Here is a 25,049-nt window from a genome sequence, read left to right on the forward strand (position 1 = left end):
GTGGGTGCCACATTGGAATGTACTATTTATAGTATGTTTACAAACTGAATCCTGTGGAGATTCATTCAATCATTTCTTTTTAAACCTCTTAAAAAGGGGCTCCTGGGTGGCTCTGTTAAGAGTCTGACTTTGGCTCAGGTCATGATCTTACCATCCATGAGCTCAAGCCCCATGTAGGGCTCTGTGCTGAGAGCTCAGAGCCTGGATCCTCCTTCAGATTTTGTCTCTCCCTCTCTCTCTGCCCTGCCCTCTCTCCCCAAAATAATAAACATTAAATTTTTTAAAATAAGAAATACCAAAAAAAAAAAAAAAGTTGACCTTAAAAATTATTTCACTAGCAAAATATAGGTTTATTCAAGAATGGCCAACAATTACAATTTGGGACAAGCAAACAATGGCAAAAACCATAGTATAGCCCAACAAAGTAATGTTATTTCATGGAAAAGAGTAAGTTGGGAGGGGTTGTTTTGAATCAGTCTGACAGACAAAAGCAAGAGTTGAGAGTGATGAGTTTCCCATCTGCTGAGTTGCCTGGGTAGTCAATTTCTTGCATGAGACACAATGTACATCATTCCCTGATGGGGCTTATGACAGTTCTTCCTGTAGTTAACATGGAGTAGTAGAGTTAGACCTATCCCTTCTGGCCTCCTGACTCCATTTTAGTGAGGTTGCCCTTTATTTTCACAACAGGAAACAAATTTATAGTTTAAATTTTATTTTTTTTATTTTTTAAGATTTTATTTATCATTAAGATTTTATTTTTAAGTAATCTCTATACCCAACATGGGGCTCAAACTCACAACCCCAAGATCAAGAGTTGCATGTTACACAAACTGAGCCAGCCAAGTGCCCCCTATAGTTTAAATTTTTAAGAACTTTTGGGGTGCCAGGGTGGCTCTGTTGGTTAAGCGTCCAACTTCAGCTTAGGTCATAATCTCACTGCTCATGGGTTAAAACCCCCACACTGGGCTCTGTGCTGATAGCTCAGACCCTGGAGCCTGCTTCCAATTCTGTGTCTTCCGGTCTCTCCGCCCCCCCCCCCCCCCGCGCTCTGTCTCTCTCTCTCTCTCTCAAAAAGTTAAATAAACATTAAATAGAATCATATATACACTGGAGCAAGGCTTCTTTTCATACAACATGTTTTTAAGATCATCCATGCTCATGTCCTTTTAAAAGTTCTCATTAAAGGGCAAGGGGCACTAAGGAGGACATTTGTTGGCATGAGCTCTGGGTGTTATATGTAAGTGATGAATCACTCAATTCTACTTCGGAAATCATTATTATACTACATGTTAACCAACTTGGATGTAAATTTTAAAAAATTAATTCAGTTTTTTTCAATTAAAAAATTAAAAGTTCTCTTTTAAAAAGAAAAGCAAAGCCCTTTTCCTGTCCCACTATACTTTTGGGTTATAACATCAGCCTAGTGCTTGGGGCGAAGGGGGAGAAGGAGCAGCGGGGAGACGGAAGGAGCAGCAGATGAGAAAACTGAGGTCCAGAGTCATCTGGACCCATTACTTCCACCACACCAGAGCAACCCGGCCCCCGCCTGCCGGGAAGAGCGCTGGATCCGGAAGTCTCTCGGGAAACGCGCCGCAAGGGACTGACCGGACCTGCCCTTTGGCCCCGGATCTTTCGAGCCAGACCCACCAGGCGACACCAGAGCTGGGCGCCCCCATATGCCCCAGAGGCGATGCAGACTGCGGCGGCGCCCCGGCTGACAGACACTTCTGCTTCCGGTTTTGTGAGCCGAGATGGCGCGGGTCCCCGAGGCTCCCGCCCAGCGGAGTCGGAGGAGGCAGAGCTTGAAGAAGCCAGCGGGCAGGCAAGGGTCTTGAATCCGCCCAGCCAGGAAGTACGAGGATTAGTGGGCGGGGAAGGGGCGGGGACAGTGCCTGGGGGCGTGGCTTGGCCTGAGACAAGGCCTTGGGGGCGTGCCAGGGGGCGGTGAAGACCAATCCTAGAAGGCGGGGCTTGAGGGTAAGCGTAGTGCGTTGTGGGCAGGGCTAAGGGGGCTTCCGGACTCAGGGGGCGGAAACCGGATGAGAACCAGGTGTGAGGGCAGGGCTTGGGCGGGCCTCACTCTCAGTGGGCCCGTCCTCAGGATACCCAATAAAAGCTTTTCTTGCTTGTTTTGTCATTCCTTCCAAGACTCTGTGACAGAACCAGGTTTACAAAGTCAGTCCACAAAGTGGATCACACCTCCATTCATCCCGTTCCTTCCTTAAGGCCTTAAAGTTTTTAAATTTTCTTCTTCAGTGGGTTGTATCTTTCAGTTAGGTTCACTCCTAGACACTATATATATATATATATAGATATATATATATATATATATATATACACACATTTAATTTTTTGTTTCATTTCCCATTTGATTGTTTTGGGGGAGTTCTGAGAGATGGGGGACGTGCTCTGACTTAAGTCACAAATGTAAATAAGAGTATCCAGCCCATACAGTAGATGCTCGACAAGTATACATTCCTTCCATTTTCCCTATTTATGAAGGGTGACGAGGTGTATAAATACTAGCAACGTCTCCTAATTCCTATATTGTGAGGGTACAAGTATCTACGTGGCAAATCCGGTGACGTGCTGCCATCTTCTGGTGATTGAGGGTATTACACTCTATCTCAAGTAGCTCTTGAAACCAACTATAAAACTTTACTTCCCTATTGGAAAGGTTTGTGAAAACGAATGAAAGGAAACCTCATTTAGAATGGAGTTGGGAGACCAGCAGGGAGAGCTTTCATGCCCAGCACTAGTCAATTGTAGGTCCAACAGGAAGAGAGGGACCTTGTAAGTAAGTACTCCTTTAGTATCCCAGCAAGAGGAAGGAAGCTTTTTCCTCCCCCAGCAACAGCTCAGCCAATGAGAAGCCACTACTTCAAACTCCCAATTTATTCCAATGCACTTTTAATTTATAAAAGCCCCTCCCCACTCCCCCTTTTTCCTCTATAAAAAAAAAAGCTACCTTCCTTTATTGTGGGGACTTACCTATGGTTTTGCCATGGTTTACCTGGGCCTGGGGCTGCAAATTTTTGCTGTTCCTCAATAAGCCCGTCTTTTGCTGATAAAATAACCGCCAGTTTTTTTTTAAGGTCACAGTTCTCACATTAAATGTTGATTGATTTATTTCTGAGAGAGAGACAGAGCAGGGGAAGGGCAGAGAGAGAGTAAGAGAGAATCCCAAGCAGGATCCGTGCTGTCGGTGCAGAGCCCCTCGTGGGACTCCATCCCACCAACAGAGAGATGGTGACCTGAGCCGAAATCAAGAGTCGGTCGCTTAACCAAGGGAGCACCCAGACACCCCAACAGTTCTCACTTTGAAAAGCATTTTCCCTTCCCACTATACCTTTGGTTATAATAGCTGCCTGGTGTTTGAGGTAAAGAGAAAGAATAGTTTGACAGATGAGAAAACTAAGGTCCAGAACCATGTACACCCCCAAGCCATCTGGTTGGAGGAATTCAGGGAATGAGTGTGAGTTTCTGGAGAATGAACAAGGGCAAAGGTCCTGAGGTAGGAGAGGTTTGGCCTTTAAAACGACAGCAGAGGGGCACCTGGGTATTTCAGTCAGTTAAGCATCTGACTCTTGATTATGGCTTAGGTCATGATCTCACAGTTTCTGAGCTCGAGTCCTGCATCAGGCTCTGTACTGACAGTGCAGACCCTGCTTGAGAGTCTCTCTCTCTCTCTCTCTCTCTCTCTCTCTCTCTCCCTCAAAATAAATAAATAAACTTTTAAAAAGTAGGCAACATCAGAAGTCCAGTGTCTAAAATGTTTGAAGTGAGTCGGGCAGGTTGGAGACTAATTGGAAGTGAAGTCAGAGAAGCAATGAAGTCAGATCATACAAGGCCATCTGAGCAACTCTAAGAATTGTGGGTGTTACCTTGAGAGCAATGGAGGAGCCCCTGAAGAGTTTTGAGTTCCAGGAGCAACATGACCTGATGTCTATTTTTAAAATTCTCTTTGGGGCGCCTGGGTGGCTCAGCTGGTTGAGTGTCCGACTTTGGCTCAGGTCATGATCTCGCGGTTCCTGAGTTCGAGCCCCGCGTCGGGCTCTGTGCTGACAGCTCAGAGCCTGGACCTGCTTCAGATTCTGTGTCTTCCTCTCTCTCTGCCCCTCCCCCATTCATGCTCTGTCTCTCTCTCCTTCAAAAATAAATAAACATTTAAAAACTTTAAATAAATAAAATAAAATTCTCTTCGTCTTTTGTGTGACTTTAGGGAAGAAAAGATAGAATCAGCGAGGACCATTAGAAAGTTAAGGCAATAATCCCAGTGACAGATGGAGACGTCTGGACAAAGGTGGCTGGGGAGAATGGAGGGAGTGGGCTCCACTCTGGTGCTAAAATTAAGGCAGAGCCAATGGCTATCTGCTGATGGATTTGTGTAGTTTTAGGGCAAAGAGTCAAAAATGACCCAAGGGATTTTTGTTTCTTTATCATTGTGAAAAATAATTCTGGACATTGGTAAAGAGACTTCATTCAAAAGGGTTATTGAAAGAGGGAGAAAAGGCAGGTCGGGGTGCCTGGGTGGCTCAGTTGGTTAAGCATCCAACTTCGGCTCAGGTCATGATCTCACAGTTCATGAGTTCGTACTCCTCCCTTGCGTTCTGTCTCTCTCTCAAAATAAACATTAAAAAAATTTTTTTTAATGTCTTTGATTTTTCTCCAAACTCCCAATAGTAGACAAAATTCTAGAAGGCTACCTCAAACTTCTCACAGTGATTTCCTCTGGGGCCTGGCATTAGAAAGAGGTACCCTTTCTGTACTGTTAAAATTCTTCACAGGCATATATTATTTGTTATATCAGAAAAATTATTTTAACAAGATATATGTGCTTTAACACAAATATCCATCAAAGGTGAATGGGTAACAAATTATGCTATTATAGTCACATGATGGAATACTACTCAGGAACAAAGTTTTGATTCCTACAAGAGCTTGGATAAATCCTAAAATCATCATAATGAGTAAAAGACAAGATACACATGTGTCAAAATTCATCAAATTATGCACCTAAATATGTGCTGTTTATTGCTATGAATTATACCTCAGTAGAGCTATGCAAAAATTTATATGTCTAGTCTTTGTCCCCTGATGGGGCACAACTGTTGGGCCAGGCTTTTAGAACTGCTACCTATCAGCTAGGCAGTTTTGCCTAATGGTTAGGACGGTAGGATAAGATTACTCAGTTCTGCTACTTCTCTAGTTGTGTGACTTTGGGCAACTTAACTTCTCTGTGCCTCAGTTTCCTTCTCTGTACCTTCCTCACTGGGCTGCTGGTAAAATTCCATGCCTGAAGGACCTGACATGCATAGTACCTGACACAAAATAGACATTCGAGAAATGTTAGTTCTTGCGATTGCCCTTTACTTCCAATGGAGGGTTTTTAATCCTGTTTTTAATTTTCTATATTTTAATCCTGTTTTTAATTTTCTATATTTTGTGATGCTTTGACACCTTAGGACCTTGGAAACCTGGCTCAGGACCACCCCTCTGAGGGTTGGGTAATTCCTAGAGATAGGAAACAACTTGCTTTTGAGCACACTTTCATATGCAAACCAGCCAATCCAACTACCTCTGTTATCTCACCCCTAACACAGCAAGCCAGTATTTCCTCTGCCCTAAATCACACCAGGGCCAAGTAACAGACAACTAGGAATGGCCTCTAGAGCCTAGAGCCCACCAAAATTATCCAAAGTAGCCAATTCTAAGCTTGTTCAGCTTGCCTACCCTGCCTCGCCTATTTCTTCCTGCAAAAACCATAATAAAGGCTCATGCCTGTGCTTTCCTCCTACTTCTCCTGCCTCCTACAGACCCCATTATGGTTTTTCCCCATAATGGCTCTGTGAGACATTCCCCTCCTCTTGGGAATCACAAGTACTGTACCTTTTAGGAAAGAATCTGCCACTCAAAGCCTTGCTGGTTATGGATAACGCCCCTCCTCATCCTCCAGGCTTCGAGGATGACTTACTAGAGGAATTCGAGTTCATTAAGGTCAAGTTCCTTCCAACACCACTCCAGTCCTCCAGCCCATGGATCAGCAGGTCGTTGCGAACTTTAAAAAAGCTTTACACTAAAGCACTATTTCAGCGATGCTTCGAGGTGGCCCAAGGAACAAGCCTTACCCTCCAAGAGTTTTGGAAAAATCATTTCCACATCGTGAACTGCCTCAAGATCATCGACAGAGCCTGGGATGGGATCACCAAGAGAACCCTCAATTCTGCTTGGAGAAAACTGTGGCCTGTTTGTGTTCTTAGATATGACTTAGAGGGGCTTGCTCATGAACAGGAGCCACCGGTGGTCGATGAAATTGTATCCTTGGGGAAGACCAAGGGGGGGACTGGAGGTGAATGAGGATGTCATTCAAGAGCTGGTGGAGGAACATGGCCAGGAGCTGACCACTGATGGCTGATGGCTCCGCATCGCAAGCAATAGGAAGAGGTTATGGATGAGATCTCGTCTGCAGAGGAGGAGGAGGAGGAAAAGGCGGAGGAATCCCTTACCCCAAATGAGATTGGGAAGACGTGTAAAATGTGGGAAACAGTGCAAGATTTTGCAGAAAAGCACCACCCGAATACGGCTGTAGCAGTGCGAGCGAGGAATCTGCTTAATGACAATGCGATGCCACATCTCGGCGAAATCCTCAGAAGGAGGCAAAAGCAAGTGTCATTGGCTAAGTTCCTTGTTAAAGTTGCACAAGAAAAAGATTCCATGGAGCCAAGAGCAGTGATTCCGTTAGTGATAGTGAAAGTCGGTCTCCTACACAATCACCCTCCCCTCTCTTGTCTCCCTCACACCAGCCATGAAGGTTTTCAAAGGTAAGTGCAGGTTAATTTATTTTTTTATTTTTATTTTGCATTTTCTTTACTATTTTGTATTATATTACAGTATTGTAATCATTTTTATATAAATATTTTGGGGTTGTGGAATGAATCATCTGAGTTTCCATTCTTCTGGGGAAATTCGCTTTGATATACAAGTGCTTCGGATTACAAGCATGTTTCCAGAACAAACTGTGCTCGCAAACCAAGGCTTTACTGTAATAAAGTTTTCTTCCAAAGACACTTGTCTCCGTGTCCATCGCCGTACGTGATTTTTGAAAAAAGATTTTTTTATGTTTATTTATTTTTGAGAGGAGGCAGAGCATGAGTGGGGGAGGTGCAGAGAGAGAGGGAGGCACAGAATCTGAAGCAGGATCCTGGCTCTGAGCTGTGAGCACGGAGCCCGACGCCGGGTTTGAACCCGCGAACCGTGAGATCATGACCTGAGTTGAAGTTGGCCACTCAACTCACTGAGCCACCCGGGCGCCCCCATGTGTGATTAAAACAGACCTCAGGTACATTTCATAACAGAGGGCATCCTCAAGCCCCTGGCCCCTGGTCCCGAAGGCGGTGGTCAGGCTCTGCCATAACCCTACCAGCCCTCCGAGCTAAGCCCAGAAAGGGGTCACTGAAATCGGGTGAGACCGGGAGAAAGACATCTCTTCAGTACCAGTGCCCCAGCCTGGAACAATCTAGTCCCCCAGGTGCCCTGGCCTGGAGCTGCCAGATTTGATCAGCATGGGATAGGTAGACACTCACTGTGGCCACACTGGAGGAGCACTCAAACCATAGTCCTCAGGTGGCCAGATGGAGAATTTCTCCTCCACCCCCTAGCGGGAAAGCATGAGAGGGACAGCCAGGTCCTCTGAGAAGTGAGCTTGGAACAAGGAACCAAGGGTATCAGTTCAACCCCATCTTCTCTTCTGGCTCTGGCCCACCACAGAGCAGGTAAGCTGGGCCAGTGGGCAGGTGGTGATCCTGTCGCGTTCATACACGCCCTCCTCCCCAGCTCGGGTCAGAAGCGACACTCATCTCCTGATCACTATCGGCCTGCCACCTGCATCTTTCAAGTGGCTCAGACTCAACGGGCAGGAAAAGGAGTTGCTGCTTTCTGACCCCCTAAAGCCTGTGCCACCTGTGGGGACCCTCCAACCTCACCCCATCCGCTGACTTCGCTTCCTATTGCTCACCTCTTCCTCCCTCAGCCCCGCAGATCTTCTTCCTGATCTTGAAAGAGGTCAAACTCATCCCTATCTCAGCCAGTGTCTTGGCCTTCTTTTTCCCCCCGCACTTCCCAGAGGGGGTTCCTCCTCACCCCTCAGGTCTCCAAACTTGAGAGGCTTGCCCCACCCACTCCACCAGGCACAGGCACCTCCATCATGTGAGCCTGCTTCAAAATCGTCTCAGTCTCAGGGCACCCGGGTGGCTCAGTCAGCGAAGCGTCCGACGTTGGCTCAGGTTGTGATCTTGCGGTCTGGGATTTCGGGGCCCGGTTCAGGCATTGTGCTGACAGCTCAGCTCCAGGCTCCAGGAGCCTGCTTCAAATTCTGTCTCCCTCTCTCTTTCTCTGCCCCTCATCTGCTCACACACTGTCTCTCTCTCTCTCTCTCTCTCAAAAATAAATAAACATTAAAAAAATGTTTTTAATTGTCCCAGTCTCTAAAACCATCCCATCAATGTGTTCACCTGGAGGTCGACCCTGCCGTCTGCTCAGGTCTTGTTTTGTTCACTGCTGCGGCCCCAGGGCTTCGACCAGTGCTTGCAAAATAGTGGGCAGGCAAGAAATGTTTGTTGAATGAATAAACCAAATGCTTTTGGGAAAAAAAATTATTTTTCTTTAATAGCAAAATAATATATATTGTGGAAAAATTTGAAAATATAGAATACCAAAATACCGAAAGTACAACTGAGAACCTTCACTGACACTTTCAATCGTCAAAGCAGAAGTCTTCCTGGGCTTTCTCATCGCATCCCTCGTGTATCAATGGTGTGTCAGCGTGGGGGTGCACATGCATAGATAGTCTTGCCAGGCCTCCTAAAGGGGCCCTGGCCCTCAGCTCCCCCTAACTCTTAACCCCACCCTGCTGTATCCATTCTGTTCCTGAGAATGACCCATCGTCGAGGACCTTTTTGGCCCAGGGGCTGGTAAAGAGTAAGGCTTTGCGACATAACCATGAGGTAGCTATGATCTTCCCCACTTGCAGATGTGGGGATAGGCCCTCCGAGAAGCTGGCTGATGTCACAGAGGCCAAACAACTGGCAAACAGGGATTCCAACTGTCCGGAGGCCCCAAGGCCTTCGTTCTACCTTGTGGCTTTGGGCTCTCTCAACCTGGTTATGGGCCCTCTGCAAGGTGCTGTCCAGAGGGTCTGGGGCTCACCCATGAAAGCCAACATGGATGGGTGGTGCAGTCACATCCACCAGTCCATGGACTCTTTGGGGCAGGCCCTGACGATGACCATACAGTGGGGCAGCCCCTTACACAGGATCCTCTCGGCCTCCTGATCCTCCCACCCCAGCCCCTGCAGCTCAAGGACCCTGAGCTTGGGCATGGCGAGGCAGGAAGAGAGGATTTCAGCCGGGGAAGGCATTTCTGGGGTGATGAGAGGGCCCAGCAAGCACAGACTCTCCAGGGCTGGCATGCCCTCCAAGACGGACAGGCCGGGGGCAGAGAGGCCCCTCACGGTCAGCCGGATCTTCCGCACATCTCGGAGGTGGCGACTGACGGCCAGGAGGGTGCTGTCAGCTGAGAGGGTGCAGCCCAGCACCTCCAGCCTCTGCAGGTAGCCCAGCTCCTGGAGGCCCGCATCCAGCCCTGTCTCGGTCACTCGGTAGGTACCGCCCAGCACCAGCGACCGCAGGGCGCGGAAGCGCGTCAGGCCCTGCAGGTGCTCATCACGGAAGGCAGGGACCCGGTCCAGCACGATGCACTCGAGCAAGGGCAGCACGGTGGGGTCCTGCTCCTTGAGGAGCCAGGCCATGGAGATCTCGCAGCTGTGCAGCTCCAGGGTCCTCAGGGTGCAGGGCAGGCTGGTGATGGGCACCATGCTCAGGTCGGCCACGTGCAGGCAGAGACGCTTCAGGTTAGGGCACTTCTGGCCCAGGGCCCTCATCAAGGCAGGGGACAGCCGGGGGGCCTGGGAGCCTGAGAACAGGTAGCCGCCCACCCGCAGGGAACGGAGCCGGGATGCCATATAGCGGCGAAGGAGGTGCCACATGACTTTAGGCCGCATCTGTAAAAGCCAGAGGCGGGGGTGACAGGGTGAGAGATACGGAGAATACCCCAAGGCCCCTGCCTGCCTGGAGATGGACCAGCCCCAGCTGGGGCACTAGTGCTCCCCTGGGCTTCTGCCCAACCCCTGCCAGCCTTACCTCACCATGCACCTCCCCAGGAGTAACAGGCCAAGTGAACCCCATCGTTTTGACTTCTAGGTTTGAACAAAAGCACTGAGAGAAAAGGGAAGATCATAACAGATCTGTCTTCAGCAACAGAGTGGGGTCCTTGTAAGTAAGAAAGCAGAACAAGTCACCAGCATTTATCCCTTTCTTCGTGGCCACTGCCACTAGGAATAAGCAACACAAAGCCCAACTGAAAAAGGCTACAACTGTCCAGAGTAAATTAAAGTCATCTTAAAAATAATAATAATAGGGGCATCTAGGTGGCTCAGTCGGTTAAGCGTCCCACTTCAGCTCAGGTCATGATCTCACAGTTCGTGAGTTCAAGCCCCACATTGGGCTCTGTGCTGACAGCTTGAAGCCTAGAGCCTGATTCAGATTCTGTGTCTCCCTCTCTCTGCCCCTCCCCTGCTCTCTCTCTCTCTCTCAAAAATAAATAAGCATAAAAAAATAATAACAAAAATCACAACCTAGTAACGGTGAAAACTGCAAAACTTAACCCCAGGAAGTTAATTACTGCAAAACAAACAAAATGTAAGTGGAAACACCTTGCATTTCATTGTATGTACATTTAACCTTTTTTTAAAAAAGACGGTAGGGGTGCCTGGGTGGCTCCATTGAGTGTCCACTTCAGCTCAGGTCATGGTCTCACAGTTCATCGGTTTGAGCCCCACATTAGCCTCTGTGCTGATAGCAAGGATGAAGCCTGCTTTGGATTCTCTCTCTGCCCCTCCCCTGCTTGCGCGCTCTCTCTCAAAAAATAAACATAAAACAAAACAAGAAAGAAGAGAGAAAAAAGAAACTGCATAGTATAAAATTTGTGCATAGCATAAAACCTGAGGGGCTGTTAGAAAATCAGAATCTGGGGCCCCACCCAGCTCACTGAATCAGAATCAGCATTTCATTATTTTCTTAAATTATTTTTTAAGATTTTTATTTTTAAGTAATCTCTACACCCAACATGGGGCTTGAACTCACAATCCCGAGATCAAGAGTCACATACTCTACTGAATCAGCCAGCCAGGTGCCCCAGAATCAGCATTTTAACAAGATCTTTAGGTGATTCATATACACAGTGAAGTTTGACACTATTTTATAACACTGTTTGTGAGAGTAAAACTTTGGAAATAACCTAAAGGTCTGTCAACAGGAAAACAGGTAAACAAATTGTGGTATATTCACTTAACAAGTTGAAAGGAATGAGCTAGATTTACATGTGTCAAAAGCAATGTTGTGTAAATAAAGCCATCGGTGGATATATAATAAATAGCATTTAATTACCTAGACAGAACAGCATTATTTCAACTTTAGAAACACATCAACAAAATTGTATATTGCTTATGGGTAGTCACACAGGAAATAAATAAAAACATGAAAGGAATACTACAAATCCATTTTATAATAGTGGTTACCTCTGAGAAGGGTTTCAAAAAATGCAATGAATACATCTATAAATGATGTATGCATATGCATATACATAAGTCTTTGCATGTATGTCTCACACGATCTGCAGCAAAAATGACCAAAAGTTTGGGGCGCCTGTGTGGCGCAGTCCTTTAAGCATTGGACTCTTGATTTCAGCTTAGTTCATGATCCCACATTGCTGGGTTTGAGCCCCAGGTTGGGCTCCACGCTCAGAGTGCAGAGCCTGCTTGGAATTCTCTCTCCCTCTCTCTCCCTCTGCTCCTCCCCTGCTCGCTCTGTTCTGTCTCTCAAACTAAATAAACTTAAAAAAAAAAAAAAAAAGACTAAAGGTTAAAATGGGTTAAATCTAGGTGGTAAGTACATAGTTGTTTCAGATTATCCTCTATACATTTCTCTGTATATTTGAAATAGTTCATAAGAAAACAAGAAAAATACAATGCAAATGGGAAAACGTGGAAAAGGTTCAGATGCAATACTCAGTAAATAAATTCTGGAAATTAAATTGAATCTGGAGAATGATTTCTCCAGAAAACCTCATTAATAGCTAATGTAATCAAGAGGCATTTGTCATAGGCTCACCGTACGCCAGACACTGCTCTAAGCTCCCTGAACGATCTTGGCTATCCTCATTTTGGAAATGGGGAAACAGGCCAGGAGGTCACCGAAGGGCAGCTAAGGGACGCTGCCGGGATGCACCCTGGACTGCCAAGCTCGAACTCTAGGGTGCAAGGAGTGGTCCTTGCGGCCCAGAGACCCCACCGCGACCCATGCCCGCCCGGTCGACCCCGTGTACCGTGTACAGAGTCAGGTCGACGTGTCGCCAGAGCCACCGGTCGTCCACCAGCCTCTTCCAGCGGTGACAAACCCTGGGGGGAGGGGACCCGCCGTTAAAAAACTAACCGCGGCCCCCCGGGGACCGGATTCGCATCTCCGGGTGCTCCCCCAGCCCGGCTCTTCCCCCCACCCGCGGGGCGGGGCTGCACCTGGAGATGCGAATTCGATCCCGGACCGGGAGGTAAGAGAAGATCTCTAACAGGACTGAGTCCGGCAGGTCCGCCAAAGTCGCCATGATCCCGCCGACACGCACTTCCGCTTGTGGCTGTAAGGGGATTCACGATCTCACCCTCCGGGGGCCAGAAGGCGGCGGGTGGCGGGGGGTGCCCGCAAGGCGGAGGCCGCCGCCTCCAGCAGCGGGCGGAGAGTTTCAGCTTTTCTCTCGCGGGGACAGGGTTGGGCCCCGGCGACAGACCCGCCCCCTATCTGGATGGAGCGCAGGGGACACGCTGGGAACTAGGCCTGAGCCCGGAAGGCGTGGCTGAGGCGGTGACGCACCCGGAGGCGGGGTCAGGGGCGGGGACAAGGCTGTGGGCGGGGCTGAGGTTAGGGCAGAGCCCGGAGGCTTGACGGGGCAGTGACTAGGGACCCGAGGGCAAGCCTGGGGCGGTGACGGGAGACCCAGGGATGAGCTAGGGGCTGGAACTAAACCACGGAGCGGGATTAAGGGCGGGAACAAGGCTGGAGGCGGGGCTGGGGACTGGGATCCAGCCTGGAAAAAGTGGCTCGGTTGTTGACTGGCGGCCCCGGGTGGGCGTTAAGTGCGGTGACGGGCCCGGAGCGCGGCGAGTCTTGCGAGCGCCGGGCTTACAGACCCCAAGACCAAGCCCGGAAGGCGCGCTCAAGCATTGGGGCGCCTTGACCGCGGGGTTGGGGCGGGACGACCAGCGGCTGGCCTAAAGGAGAGCGAGGCCCTAACTTGTTTTTAAACCTAGTAATGCTTTTTGATGCCTATGAACATGAATAAATTTGTAGAACTGAAACAGCTTGTTAAAGGGTGTGTTCAATTTTTCGTTCTGATTGATAGTGCTAAGTTGTTCTGCACAGAGGGGGAGTTGACACTCCCACCAACTGTATATCATTCACTTCTAAAACATTCATTTTGGGAGCACCTGGGCGACTCAGTAAATGGGCGTCTGACTTCGGCTCAGGTCATGATCTCGCAGTGCGTGAGTTCAAGCTCCGGGTGGGGCTCTGCGCTGACACCTCAGAGCCTGGAACCTGCTTCAGATTGTCTCCTCTCCCTCTCTCTCTGCCCTTCCCCCACTCTCACTCTGTCTCTCTCTCAAAAATAAAAACATAATTTTTTTTTTAATTTGTTTTTGAGAGCGTGCTTGTGTGGGGGCGGGGCAGAGAGAGAGGATCTCAAGCAGGCTCCAAGCCCAGCATGTTGCCCGGATGCCTGGCTTCAATCCCACAACGTGAGTTCATGACCTGAGTGGAAATCAAGAGTCAGATGTTTAACCAACTGAGCCCCCCAGGCGCCCCTAGGATTATGTTTTATTATTTTTTTAAATTTATTTATTTTGAGAGAGAGAGTGCATGCACGTAAGAAAGAGCAGGGGAGAAGCAGAGAGCAAGGGAGAGAGAGAATCCCAAGCAGGCTCTGTGCTGTCAGAAGAGAGTCCAACACGGGGCTCAATCTCACAAACCTTGAGATCATGAGCTGAGCCGAAATCAAGAGTCTGATGTTTAACCAACTGAACCACCCAAGTGCCCCCTTTAATACTTTAAGCAATCGCTACACCCAACGTGGGTCCTAAATTTACAACCTGGAGATACATTTTAAATTTTGTAATTTTAAGTAGGTTCCATGCCTAACATGGGGCTTGAACTCACGACTCTGAGATCAAGAGTCACATGCTCTACCGACTGAGCCAGCCAGGTGACCCATATCACTCGTTTTTTTGTTTGTTTGTTTGTTTTTTTAAGATTTTATTTTCAGGTAATCGCTACACCAAACGTGGGACTTGAAACCATAACCCTGAGATCAAGGGTCACATGCTCCACTGATTGAGCCAGTCAGGTACCCCATCACTCATTTTTAAACTTTTTTTTTGTAACGTTTATTCATTTTTGAGAGACAGAGAGAGACACAGTGCGAGTGGAGGAGGAGCAGAGAAAGAGGGGGACACAGAATCTGAAGCAGGTTCCAGGCTCCGAGCTGTCGGCAGAGTCCACCGTGGGGCTCGAACTCACGGACCAGACCACGAGATTATGACCTGAGCCGAAGTCAGATGTTTAACTGACTGAGCGACCCAGGCGCCCCTCACTCATTTTTAAATTAGCAATTCATAAGGGCAGTGAATTTTATTCAAACATTCCTGTATTGAGGAGTATTCAAGTTGTTCCAGATTTGTTACCACAAATAATATTGGAGCTAGGTGTTATTTTATATACGTATGTACGTGTACACATATATCCCATGTTTTTTTTTATTTTTTTTCAACGTTTTTATTTATTTTTTGGGGGACAGAGAGAGACAGAGCATGAACGGGAGAGGGGCAGAGAGAGAGGGAGACACAGAATCGGAAACAGGCTCCAGGCTCTGAGCCATCAGCCCAGAGCCTGACGCGGGGCTCGAACTCACGGACCACGACATCGTGACCTGGCTGAAGCCGGACGCTTAACCGACTGCACCACCCAGGCGCCCCTCCCATGTTTTTTATTTTTATTGGATAAATAACCAGGAGCTGGTTTGATGGGCCAAAGGGGCATGTGAAATTTAATTTTGAGGTTTTGCTAAATCACATCCCCAAGAGCCTATAATGGCAATAGATGTTTTCAATACATACACACAGGTGCAGAAATTGGAGATGCTGAAAACTGTTTAAAAAAATTTTTTTAATGTTTGTTTATTTTTGAGAGAAAGAGAGACAGAATGGGAGTGGGTTAGGGGCAGAGAGAGAGGGAGACACAGAATCCTAAGCAGGCTGCAGGCTCTGAGCTATCAGCACAGAGCCCAACGCAGGGCTTGAACCCCTGAGCTGAGAGATGATGACCTGAGCTATGAGATCATGATATGAGCCGCAGTTGGTCACTCGGTCACTCAACCGACTGAGCCACCCAGGCGCCCCATTGAAAACTGTTTTAAAAAGGAATGCATGGGGCACTTAGGTGGTGAGTCCGTTAAGCACTGACTTTGGCTCAGGTCATATTTCGGTTCATGAGTTCGAGCCCCTTGTCAGGCTCCACTCTGATGGCACCAAGCCTGCTTGGATTCTCGATCTTTCCTCTCTTTCTCCCTTCCCCTACTCACGCTTTCTCGCTTTCAAAATAAACTTAAAAAAAATTTTTTTTTAATGCAAAATAGGGGCTCCTGGCTGGTTCAGTTGGAAGAGCATGTGACTCTCAATCTCAGGGTCTTGAGTTTGAGCCCTAAAATGGGTGTAGAGATTACTAAAAATAAACTTTTTTAATGTTTATTTTGGGGAAGGGGGAGAGAGGGCACAAGCAGCGTGTGCATCCACAAGCGGGGGAGGCTCAGAGAAAGAGGGACACAGAGAATCTTAAGTGGGTCTGTACTGACAGCAGAGAGCCCTATGTGGGGCTCGAACTCATGAACCATGAGATCAAGACTCGAACCAAAGTTGGACGCTTAACTGACTGAGCCACCCAGGTGCCCCTAAATATAAATAACTTTAAAAAATAAATAAACATTAAAATTTTTTAAAACATGCAAAACTTATTAAGATGTAAATATTAAATGTGTGCAATTTTGCCTATCAACTGTACTTCAGTAAAGCTAAAAAATAATACATCTGTATGCTCACACTTATCCATAAATAAATACAAAGTATGGGGCACCTGGGTGGCTCAGTCGATTGAGCATCTGACTTCGGCTCAGGTCATGATCTCGTGGTCTGTGAGTTCAAGCCCCATGTCGGGTCTGTGCTGACAGCTCGGAGCCCAGAGCCTGCTTCAGATTCTGTGTCTCCCTCTCTCTCTGACCCTCCCCTACTCATGCTCTGTCTCTCTCTCTCTCAAAAATAAACAAACACTAAAAAAATATATATAATAATAATAAAGGTAAAACACTATGGTTTCCATCTATCAGCTTAAAAAAGATGAAGAAGACAGAAAATACCCACATGGCCTTAGTGTGAGGAAACAGACTCTTTCAACCCTGCAGAAAGGGCAGAATTGATTCAAACTCTCAAAGACAATTTAGCAATATCAGATTGCAGCCTCTATTGGACCCAACGATCCCATGTCTAGAATCTCAAATTGCTAAAAAAAAAAAAAAAAAAAAAAAGAGGCAGGTCTTTCAATGCTATTTAGAACAATCTCCAGGATATTGTTTGCTTTATTTTTTTTAAATCTTTTTTTTAATGTTTTATTTATTTTTGAGACAGAGAGAGACAGAGCATGAGCAGGGGAGGGGCAGAGGGAGAGGGAGACACAGAATCTGAAGCAGGCTCCAGGCTCTGAGCTGTCAGCAGAGCCTGACGCGGGGCTCGAACTCACAAACTGTGAGATCATGACCTGAGCCGAAGTCAGATGCTCAACCGACTGAGCCACACAGACGCCCCGATATTGTTTGCTTTAAAAAGCAAAGGGTGTTGGGGTACCTGGGCAGCTCGGTTAGTTGAGCATCTGACTCTTGACTTCGGCTCAGGTCATGATCTCGTGTTCATGAGATCGAGTACTGCACCGGGCTCTATGCTGACAGTGCAGAACCTACTTGGGGTATTCTCTCTCTGCCCCTCTTCTGCTTGCCCTTTCTCTCTCTCTAAGTAAATAAACGTTTATTTAATTAAAAAAAAGGGGGGGGGGGCGCCTGGGTGGCTCAGTCGGTTAAGTGCCCGACTTCAGCTCAGGTCATGATCTTGCAGTCTATGAGTTCAAGCCCCATGTCGGGCTCTGTGCTGACAGCTCAGAGCTGGAGCCTGCTTCAGATTCTGTCTCCTTCTCTCTCTACCCCTCCCCTGCTCATGCTCTATCTCTCAAAAATGAACATTTTTTTAAAAAAAGGACACAAATGCTTAGACAGCATTGTTCATAGTAGCAAAAAATTAAAATTAAAAAAATGCACACATGATTTATTATGTGTCTCACTCTTTTTTTTTTAAATGTTTATTTTTGGGGCGCCTGGGTGGCTCAGTCGGTTAAGCATCCGACTTCGGCTCAGGTCATGATCTCACGGTCTGTGGGTTTGAGCCCCGCGTCAGGCTCTGTGCTGACAGCTCAGAGCCTGGAGCCTGTTTCAGATTCTGTGTCTCCCTCTTTCTCTGACCCTCCCCTGTTCATGCGGTCTCTCTCTCTGTCTCATAAATAAATAAATGTTAAAAAAATTAAAAAAAAATAAAATGTTCACTTTTGAAGTTTTGAAGTTTATTTTTGAAGTTTGTCCCCATGCGGGAACCTCACGATCATGACCTGAGCCTAAGTCAAAAGCTTAACCGACTGAGCCACCCAGGTGCCCCTTGTGTAAATTCGTAAAGGACTGTCAGAGGCTGCTCCAAGACCCATTCTTACTACAATCCCAGGCTGGGAATTGCTATCACCTTTCCATAGATGAGGAAAATAAGAATAAGTGTGGGTAACTGTATTTCTTGAGATCATACAGTGTAATATAAAGTGGTAATGTTGAGGTTTTGACTCATCTAAATCCAAAGCCTGCTGTCTCCAATCTGAGTAAGTTTTCCATTCAGAGTCCCTCCCCTCTCAAGCGCACTCAGAAGGGCTCTCAGAGGAATGACAGGTCAAAGTTCTGAGCAGAAAGGCCCCTGAACCTAGTGTTTGTGGTAGGACCTCCTGGGCCAGCTCCCTACACCAGGTCAGCCCCACACAGGGTCATAGAGCATCTGCCCTTTCCACAGGATGACCTCTCATGTCTCCCACCTAATCTCATAGCCCAGTCTGAGAAGGTGGATTGGGCAAATCAGAAGTGGTGGCTCATTTTCAGGGCGAATGCCTCCAGGGTCACCAAACTGGGAAAACCCTGTCTGCCAAGAAAGAACGGTTGACCAGTTCCATTGGCAGCTGTTTGCTCGAACTCAGAGAAGGGTACCCCCTGTCCCACCAGCTCTGGGGAATCAGACCAGTCCAGGGGCTTCTTCGAGACTGAAAGGCAAGGCTGAGATCTGGTACAAAGTGCTCTGCAGGGCGGGAGCGTCCTTTCTTGAAGACACAAACGTGGGTGGTTTTGCCCTTGTGCCGTTTTCAGTTTACTTGCCGGTGTTGACAGGCTGGCGTGCAACCTGGACTCCATTCTAAGTGCTGGCGTCCAGGACGAGATCAGGCGGCGTTTCTGCTTACTGACTGCGGTCTGCGCCCAGGTGTCTTGGGGGGGGTGGGGTGGGAGGGGGGCGGTCAGGCGCGATAGCCAAACGGAGGGGTGAGCGAAGAGGCCAGACGAGGTGACTGCATGACTCGACCCAGGCTCCCCATAGCCCCGAAGCTGCAATTAAGAGGCTTCCTCGGGCTCAGAAACGGGAGGTCACTACCCCCACGGGATGTCCCCCGAGCCCCCTCGCCCGCCCCATGTTCCTACCAGAAGCCACACAAGACGGCGTCTCCCCACATCTAAGGGGCCCCAACCGACGGCTTCCAGCGAGCTGGGCGCCGGCCCCTGACCTCTGGCTTTCTTTCCACGCCCCTTCCCCGACCAGGCACGGGCCGGGACGCCGACGGGGCCCCACGCACCCACGGCAGGCGCCCCCTACCCAGCCTTGGGACCCTGCACCGCTTCTGGGAACCGCAAACCCACCCTGGGCCTGGGACCGGAAAGAAGTCGTAGGGATGTTGAGCAGGGAGCACGGACCTACGCTTCCGGTTGCTCACTTCCGCTTCCGCCTCTGACCGGGGTTCCGCCTTCGAGAGAGGAGATTGTGGCGTCGGCGGATTCCAAGCGTTTCGAGGTCAGGGGCCAGGTAGAGAGGTCCGCAGTTGGGGAAAGCTGGTGGGACCCGGCCATCAAGGGTCTGTGCCCCTGCGAGAGGCGAGGCCGGGCCTTCGGGCGACCTGAAGAAGGGAGGCGCGGCTCCCTGGGGTCCGCGGTCCTGAGACTGGGAGGCCCGGGAGGACACGGATCTGGGAGGTTGAGGGGTGAACATAGAGCCCAAACCCGGGGTCTTGGGTCCTGGGAGACCCCTGAAGCCCTGACTCTGCTGCCTTCCACCCCGCGCCCTGTGTAGCTCCAGACAGGATGATCGAGGTTGTTTGCAACGACCGTCTAGGGAAGAAGGTCCGCGTTAAGTGCAAGTATCCACCGGCGGCCAAGAGGCAGTGGTTCCTGGGGCACCTCAGTCTGTGTTGTAGGGGGACTTTCCTGGGGGAGGGGGCGGATGGGGTCCTGGTAGGGTGCATTCAGCCCTGGAATGTCCTCTTCCACGTTCTACCTCCCCCTTCCATTTTCCTTAACAACTCTGCGCCCAGCACTGATGACACCATCGGGGACCTTAAGAAGCTAATCGCAGCCCAAACTGGCACCCGTTGGAACAAGATCGTCCTGAAGAAGTGGTAAGTACAGTGGTAGAGCTGGGCGCTGGACAGGATCAGTCCAGAGGTTTGGGTTCCAGAGCCCTGCAGGCAGCCCTTTGCTTAGGCAGGGTTTCCTCGGCTTGCCTCTAGTATGAAAAGCCACCTCAGGCTTCTGTCTAAAAGGTTTCTATCCCACAGGTACACGATTTTTAAGGACCATGTGTCTCTGGGGGACTGTATCCTTTGTGTGACTTCTTGAGGAAGGGTCTGCATACCCGACTTGGTTCTCTTTGTTCTGTGCTGGAATCTATGTGCGATTGTGCGCATAAAACGTTTAACTTAGTGCGCAGCACATGGTAAGCATTTCGAAAATGGGAGCCATGTAATTATTTTGTTGGGGGAGGAGGGTGGGTGGTGAAATATTTTGACTTGGCTTAGAAGACACTTGAAGGTCAACATGTTTCTTACTGAACTCTACCTGAGTGTGGACAGGAGGCCAGGATGGAGTGAGTCTCAGGCATGTCTGTTGTGCAAAAGGAGCATCAACTTCCTTCCTTCCTTCCTTCCTCCCTCCCTCCCTCCCTCCCTTCCTATGGTTTGGATTCTTTCCAAATCAAAATGACCCGGTTCAAAATGCCTTTCTTGGGCCCTCAGGCCACTCTGACCCACGTGTGCAAGATGAGGGGGGTGGAGCTGGAACGCACAGTGAGAATTCCTTAACACCTTCACTTCAGATGAAATCCACGATGGGATGAACCTGGAGCTTTATTACCAATAGAACAGAATTCTTCCTGCTGACCATCCTCCCCTTCTGTTTCCTCTCTGCTCCCACCCTCATCCCCACACTGGTATGGATGCTTGTTTTTAAAAACTCCTGTTAATAAAATATTAGAAGTTGCATCATTGTTGTCCTCTTTGAGCGAGGCCTTATCTAACATGGGGAGGGTTGACATCTGGTTGTCACTCTACTTTCTACGCAGCTGCTCAGTGAGAGTTCAGGATCAACTGGGTGTGACCCAACCCGCAGCTCTGGGTTTTGCCATGGGTCTGTGAAAGAGGTCGTGGCATTATTGTCATCCCAATAGATTAGCGAGTGTCTGGGTAAGGACACTGGACGTAGTACTAAGGAATACGGGTTCCGGATTGAGACCAACTATGGTTGGAATCCTGGCTCTGCCACCAAGAGTGATCCTGAGCAGAGTAGTTAACTTCTCAAAGCCTTCATTTCCTTATCCAAACTGGAACTGAGAGTGTTTACTTCATTGTGAAATGTAGATGAGCTAAAGCAGGGTTAAGCATCCATAGGTCCTGAACTTTTGAAATCCCAGAGGACAGAGTGTGGCAGGGGCTGAACTTTGGTCATTAGTGGTGGGATTTGGGGAAGTCCGCCTCTTCGATTCGAGGTTTCCTGCTCTAAAAAAGGAGCACCATGATGGCACCCACATCTCAGAGACAGTGCAGTTAAAATAGCGGGATGTCTGGCACAAAGTGTTTTCACCTGTCTCCAGCCTTCCCCCAGGTATGAGTAGACAGGACACCAAACACCCCATCTGTGTTCCCTGGGCCACAGATCCCAGGTCGATGTTGGCCCTTTCCCAGAGCTGCATTCTGGATCCTTTTTCAGGAGCTTCACCCAGAAACTTGCCCTGTCCCTTTTCCCCACTCTTAATTGACCTGGGTGATTTTCTGCAGTACGTTAACATGTCCGAGTCTAGCCTACTGCTCCTCCCCTCCCCCTAAATTCCACCCAGTCTTCTGCCTCCTCCCTTCATTACCAAGCTTCTTGGGAGGTGGACCTGCCAGCCGCCTGGTTTTGCTGGCCTGTAGTTCATGGAGGATGATCTCGCCTTGGTCTCCATTAGACACTTCCCTTCTTAGGACTCACCTCCCTCCTGACATCAGAAATAACTATTTCCTGGGGCATCTGGGTAGCTCAGTCGATTAAGCATCTGACCCTTGATTTTGGCCCTGTGTTGGGATTCTTTCCCTCCCCCGCCCCGGCCCAGCCACACGCACTCTCAAAAATAAACAAACAACAACACGTTTCTGGTTCCTGATACCTTGTTCTTCCTACTCTTAGAGTTGTCTCTCCCCATATTTGTTTATTTAGAAACAAACCTGAGTTGCCTGGGTGGCTCTGTCGGTTAAGCGTCTGACTTCAGCCTAGGTCATTATCTTGCCAGTCCTGAGTTCGAGCCCAGCCTCCAGCTCCATGCTGACAGCTCAGAGCCTAGAACCTGTTTCAGATTCTGTGTCTCCCTCCCTCTCTCTGCTCCTCCCCCACTCACACACACACACACACACACACACACTCTCTCTCTCTCTCTCAAAAATAAATAAACATTAAAAAAAAAAAGAAACCCAATAAGGTTTTTAAATATATCAGCCTTTGACAAGGTGGTTGTTTGTTCATTTCAAATCAGCATAGAAAAGTACAGGCTGAAAATAAAACCCTTCTAGCCCCATTCTCTCTCCTGAGGTCAGGTCTTTTCCAATGCATTTATAGAAACTTCCAATTTTATTTTTAAAAGACGACTGCTGAGGGGCGCCTGGGTGGCTCAGTTGGTTAAATGTCCAACTTCAGCTCAGGTCATGATCTCATGGCCCGTGGGTTTGAGCCCTGCATTGGGCTCTGTGCTGACAGCTCAGAGCCTGCAGCCTGCTTCAGATTCTGTGTCTCCCTTTCTCTCTGCCCTCTCCCACTTGTGCTATCTCTGTCTCTATCTCTCTCAAAAAATAAACATTAAGAAACATTTCTAAAAAATTGATAGCTAAAAGATGACTGCTGATATTTGCTTGTAAAAGCAATCCAAATGTTTTGTTAAAAATTAAGGTTTTTGTTTTGTTTTGTTTTGTTTTGTTTTTTAGCATATTATTATTGAGAGCATGAGCATGGGAGGGACAAAGAGAGGGGGAGACACAGAATCTGAAGCAGGCTCCAGCCTCTGGGCTGTCTGCACAGAGCCCAACGCACAAACTCACAAACCACGAGATCATGACCTGAACCGAAGTCAGACACTTAACCCACTGAGCCACCCAGGCACCCCTACGTTTCTTATTTCTCAACAGCACCCCTCCCGCCAGTAACAATTGTTAACATAATTGAGTGAATCCAGGAATCTGAAATACAACCTGTAGTTTTTATACAATTGGGATAATTATGTGTTCTGTGATATACACTCTTCAGTGCTTTATTTTTATGTTAAGTAGGCTTTACACCCAACGTGGTATTCAAACTCCTGACCCTGAGATCAAGTCACATGCTCCACTGACCGAGCCAGCTAGACACCCCAGTAGCTTTGTTTTTTATGCTTTAATTTTCACCTTTCTATATAAATTATCTCATTCTTCATTAGTTTTTTTGTTTTTTGGTTTTTTTTTTTACTGATATTTGCTTGTTTTGCTTTTTTTACACAAAAAGGCAGTAGGAGGGATTTGTGATGGTGGAACTCCCCTGTCTGGAACTGTGGATGCAGGACTTTGCATTTGTCACTCAAGATGTAGGAAAGATGGAGTGCAGCCCGTATTGTAAATGAATCACATGACTACACCTAAAGGGGTGAGGAGAAAGGAGCTGACCCAAGCAACTTCGGAAAAAGCATTTTGACTGGATACTGGAAGGCTAAAGACAAAAACAATTACGCACAAACACTGTACTCTAGTTAAATAAATTCCTCACAGCGTTGTGACTGAGCAATTCTGGAACGACTTTTGAACATACGTAAACACAGGGTGGAACAGAGGGGTAAAGAAATGTATTGTAGATATTGAAAGCCAGATTTCTTACGGCTGGAGAAAGAAGTTACAAACAAGGTGGGACAGAAGGAGATAGAATAATCCAGCCCTGCGAGGCTGGATTAGAGTGGGAAGCGGCAGTATGGACTCATGTTTGTAGTTTAGTGTGCAGATACCTATGTATACACATATATTTCCTTGCTTTATCCACTTGGGCCCAAATGAGTGACACCCCAGTAGCAATGGACATACCCGGCACCTAGATCTTGGTTTCTAAATACCATTCTCCAATGAAAGGAACCAAGGCTTGCAGAAGTGATTGGTTCCAGAGCTGGGACAGAGAATATACAAGCTGAGCCTGGAATATCTTGTGGTGCCAGGAAGTAGGAAGTGCTCAAATAAAAAGGATGAGAGCATGTAGAAAGGGCACAGAAGCCAACCTGTGAAAGAGCTCCCAGTGGCCAAATTTGGAACAACGTGCACGACAAAATAATGATAGTATCGGACTATAATCAGAAGAAAACAAATACCTTTGAGCCCATGCTGGTATCAATAAATAATTGAATATATAGGGGCGCCTGGGTGGCTCAGTCGGTTAAGCATCCGACTTTGGCTCAGGTCATGATATCACGGTTTGTGGATTCGAGCCCCACATCGGGCTCTGTGCTGACAGCGTAGAGCCTGGACCTTGCTTCAGACTCTGTGTCTCCCTCTCTCTCTCTGCCCCTCCCCCACTCACATTCTGTCTCTCTCAAAACTAAATAAACATTTAAAAAAATTTTTTTAATAATTTAATATGTAAATGGGGAGAAGGGACAACTCTTTTATTTAAAAAAATTTTTTTAAATGTTTATTTTTGACAGAGAGAGACACAGAGCATGAGCAGGGGCGGGGCAGAGAGAGAGGGAGACACAGAATCTGAAGCAGGCTCCAGGCTCTGAGCTGTCAGCCCAGGGCCTGACGCGGGGCTCGAACTCACAGACCATGAGATCATGACCTGAGCCGAAGTCTGATGCTCAACTGACTGAGCCACCCAGGTGCCCTGGAACAACTCTTTATTACAAAAAGATTCCAGTTAAATGTAGAAGGAAAAAGGGAAATAAATCACCATAGTAAGAACTACTGTAGACCAGAAATACCAATAGATGCTAAGATTGGTGGGCAAAAGTTTAAGCAGAAGTAGGATATTTGCACAGTCTCAAAGTATCTCCCAAAAAGTAATTCATTACAAAAAGGAAAATAGTTGCCTTAACCAATCAATCAAAGTTAATAACATCACGAATGGTAGGCAGACTTTAAGATGGTCCCTAATGATCCTCTTGTCCCAGTGTTCACATCTTTGTGTAACCCTTTCCTCTTGAGCATAGACCAGCCCTATCTTCTGGCAAATAGAACATGGCAAAAGTG

General features: G+C 47.9%; 2 protein-coding genes across 5 annotated transcripts; one reads left to right on the forward strand and one right to left on the reverse strand.

The window, feature by feature from the left end:
- Positions 1 to 8,643: 8,643 nt before the first annotated feature.
- Positions 8,644 to 18,936, reverse strand: FBXL12 (F-box and leucine rich repeat protein 12). 2 transcript variants are annotated; one of them, XM_040449823.1, is made up of 4 exons: positions 18,661 to 18,936; positions 12,632 to 12,747; positions 12,442 to 12,514; positions 8,644 to 10,060 (listed from the first exon to the last, which is right to left on the reverse strand). In XM_040449823.1, the coding sequence occupies exons 1-4, from the start codon at positions 18,694 to 18,696 to the stop codon at positions 9,239 to 9,241; spliced, it is 1,047 nt and encodes a 348-aa protein (XP_040305757.1). In that variant the 5' UTR covers positions 18,697 to 18,936; the 3' UTR covers positions 8,644 to 9,238. The 2 variants fall into 2 exon arrangements, with proteins under 2 accessions (XP_040305757.1, XP_040305758.1); XM_040449824.1 differs by lacking the exons at positions 12,442 to 12,514; positions 18,661 to 18,936 and having other exon boundaries at positions 12,632 to 12,904.
- A 293-nt stretch (positions 18,937 to 19,229) lies between these two features.
- UBL5 (ubiquitin like 5) lies at positions 19,230 to 20,807 on the forward strand. Of its 3 annotated transcripts, none has more exons than XM_040449826.1 (5): positions 19,230 to 19,345; positions 19,622 to 19,688; positions 19,863 to 19,946; positions 20,106 to 20,143; positions 20,642 to 20,807. In XM_040449826.1, exons 2-5 carry the CDS (start codon positions 19,633 to 19,635, stop codon positions 20,683 to 20,685), a joined length of 222 nt encoding a protein of 73 aa, XP_040305760.1. In that variant the 5' UTR covers positions 19,230 to 19,345; positions 19,622 to 19,632; the 3' UTR covers positions 20,686 to 20,807. The 3 variants fall into 3 exon arrangements, with proteins under 3 accessions (XP_040305760.1, XP_040305761.1, XP_040305762.1); XM_040449827.1 differs by having other exon boundaries at positions 19,289 to 19,357; XM_040449828.1 differs by having other exon boundaries at positions 19,306 to 19,365.
- The last annotated feature ends 4,242 nt before the right edge of the window (positions 20,808 to 25,049 follow it).

This window comes from Herpailurus yagouaroundi, unplaced genomic scaffold (assembly GCF_014898765.1).
Source record: "Herpailurus yagouaroundi ecotype Mexico unplaced genomic scaffold, PumYag 200, whole genome shotgun sequence".
Taxonomy (NCBI): domain Eukaryota; kingdom Metazoa; phylum Chordata; class Mammalia; order Carnivora; family Felidae; genus Herpailurus; species Herpailurus yagouaroundi.

Coding starts and splice junctions, on each gene's coding strand:
- FBXL12 (XM_040449823.1), bottom strand. CDS start 18,696: ATGGAGTCCAGGTTGCACGCCAGCCTGTCAACACCG. Junction 12,748..18,660: donor ACGCCAGCCTGTCAACACCG/GCAAGTAAACTG, acceptor ATCCCCTTACAG/CCACAAGCGGAAGTGCGTGT. Junction 10,061..12,441: donor TCGACCTGACTCTGTACACG/GTACACGGGGTC, acceptor TGGCTTTTACAG/ATGCGGCCTAAAGTCATGTG.
- UBL5 (XM_040449826.1), top strand. CDS start 19,633: ATGATCGAGGTTGTTTGCAACGACCGTCTAGGGAAGAAGGTCCGCGTT. Junction 19,689..19,862: donor AAGGTCCGCGTTAAGTGCAA/GTATCCACCGGC, acceptor CTCTGCGCCCAG/CACTGATGACACCATCGGGG. Junction 19,947..20,105: donor AAGATCGTCCTGAAGAAGTG/GTAAGTACAGTG, acceptor TCTATCCCACAG/GTACACGATTTTTAAGGACC.